Source organism: Sphaeroforma arctica (genome assembly GCF_001186125.1).
Source record: "Sphaeroforma arctica JP610 unplaced genomic scaffold supercont1.6160, whole genome shotgun sequence".
NCBI lineage: Eukaryota > Ichthyosporea > Ichthyophonida > Sphaeroforma > Sphaeroforma arctica.
Genome location: NW_014034398.1, coordinates 1 through 1732, shown reverse-complemented (window position 1 = coordinate 1732; position 1732 = coordinate 1). Strand labels below are relative to the sequence as shown.

The 1732-nt window shown below is 37.7% G+C and overlaps 1 protein-coding gene across 1 annotated transcript; it reads left to right on the top strand.

The window, feature by feature from the left end:
- Positions 1 to 166: 166 nt before the first annotated feature.
- Positions 167 to 1082, top strand: SARC_15467 (hypothetical protein; the record flags this gene model as incomplete). The annotated part of the gene is made up of 2 exons (XM_014290412.1): positions 167 to 444; positions 1020 to 1082. 2 exons carry the CDS (start codon positions 167 to 169, stop codon positions 1033 to 1035), a joined length of 294 nt encoding a protein of 97 aa, XP_014145887.1. The 3' UTR covers positions 1036 to 1082.
- Positions 1083 to 1732: the final 650 nt, after the last annotated feature.

Here is a 1732-nt window from a genome sequence, read left to right as displayed (position 1 = left end):
CCATATGTATGAAGTATATGCGAGTCTATATACAAGCGCACGGGATGTCAAAGTGTGTAAGCGGTCTGTGTACATACGAGTGTAGCAACCATACAACTTTAAACAGACAGGCACTTGTGCCCACAATTTGAGGCTTCTTTTCATACTGAGGTGATATCATCACCCCATGGGTCTACCTACCAAATCAAACGTGTGTACATTAACCGTCGCTGAACCTGCACTGACCTATAGGCACATGCACATCACACGCAAATACATATTACAATACGTCTCTGAGTCACATGATACATTGCCGTTCCACCTCCGTTTCATTAACACACGCGCACTCACTGGCGCTATCGCAGAATCGTTTGTGCTGTTGTGGAAGAAGACAGAGGATGGGGAAGAGAATATTCTTGTGGAAAACAAAAAGAGCGAACTCAAGGAAATGAAATCGTTTATGCGGTATGTAGGTACCAGTCCTATTGACTGGCTGTAGGTACGAGCTGAAATGGATACAAGCGGACCTGTCTGCTAGTTCATGAATATGTGTGGTTTTGTGTTGATTTGTGTATGTGTGTCGCAAATATATATATATATATATATATGTATGTATATGTGTGTGTGTATGTATATATATATATATATATATATATATATGTGTGTGTATGTATATGCGTGTGTTTATTACATGTGCACTTTATTTTAATAGCTTTCCTTGAATACTAAAAATAAAGAATATTTAGATATGCAGAGGCTCACTGATAGATAGAAACATGCGTGGGTTCATGGAAAAGTTAAATAAGAAAAGTGAGCGAGCCCACACAGGAACTATAGATGATAGCATTTCCATATCAAAATGATAGACATGTGTGTGTGTGTGTGCGTGTGTGTGTGGATGGGTGGGTGGTAGAGGGTGTAAGTAGGTGTGGGTGTGTGTGTGTGTGTGTGTGTGTGCTTATATACATATGTATATATATGATTGTATTGAATAACTTTCTGATACTTTTTCGTCTACTCTAACTATGCGCTGGGACAAGGGGTCGAAGTTCTTGATCCAGAAATCAATCTCTTTCCCCCGATTGACGATGGTGGACTGTATATTCAAAGTCAAAGCTAGCACTCCGGTAGAAGTATGCAGCATCGCTCTGTGATGCTCACATGATGACCTTAATGCATATACATCCTTAGTGCATAAAGATGCATACTTTGGTACACATGCATCATCCTGCACTGCGACTAGTATATATACACATACCATGTATATATACGATAATTGTGAGAGAGAGTATGTACCCGTGTGAGAGAGTATGTACACGTGTGTACATACTATCTCACACTTATACAAAGTATATGTACGATGATTTAGACGTACCAATCTGATGTCGGTTGTGTACTCTGATTGTCTCGATGCCACCTGAGACAAAGGAAACATCCCCTTGGCGCATCTGTCATGTGTATGCAGTTAGTATTAGAAACATAAAGCTGTTATTCGTGGAGCACATATTGGTGATGTTCTATTTAGTGCTCATTTGGACTTAGGATCTATAGCCGATTTACATACAAGTCATGTAGTGGTCCTGTCAGGAATACCATAGCATCAAACAAAAATACCACTCGATCCCAGTTCTTTTGCATATATATATATATATATGTGTTTATATATATATATATATATATATATATATATATATATATATATATATATATATATATATATATAGTATATATATATATAGTAGTGTGTGTGTGT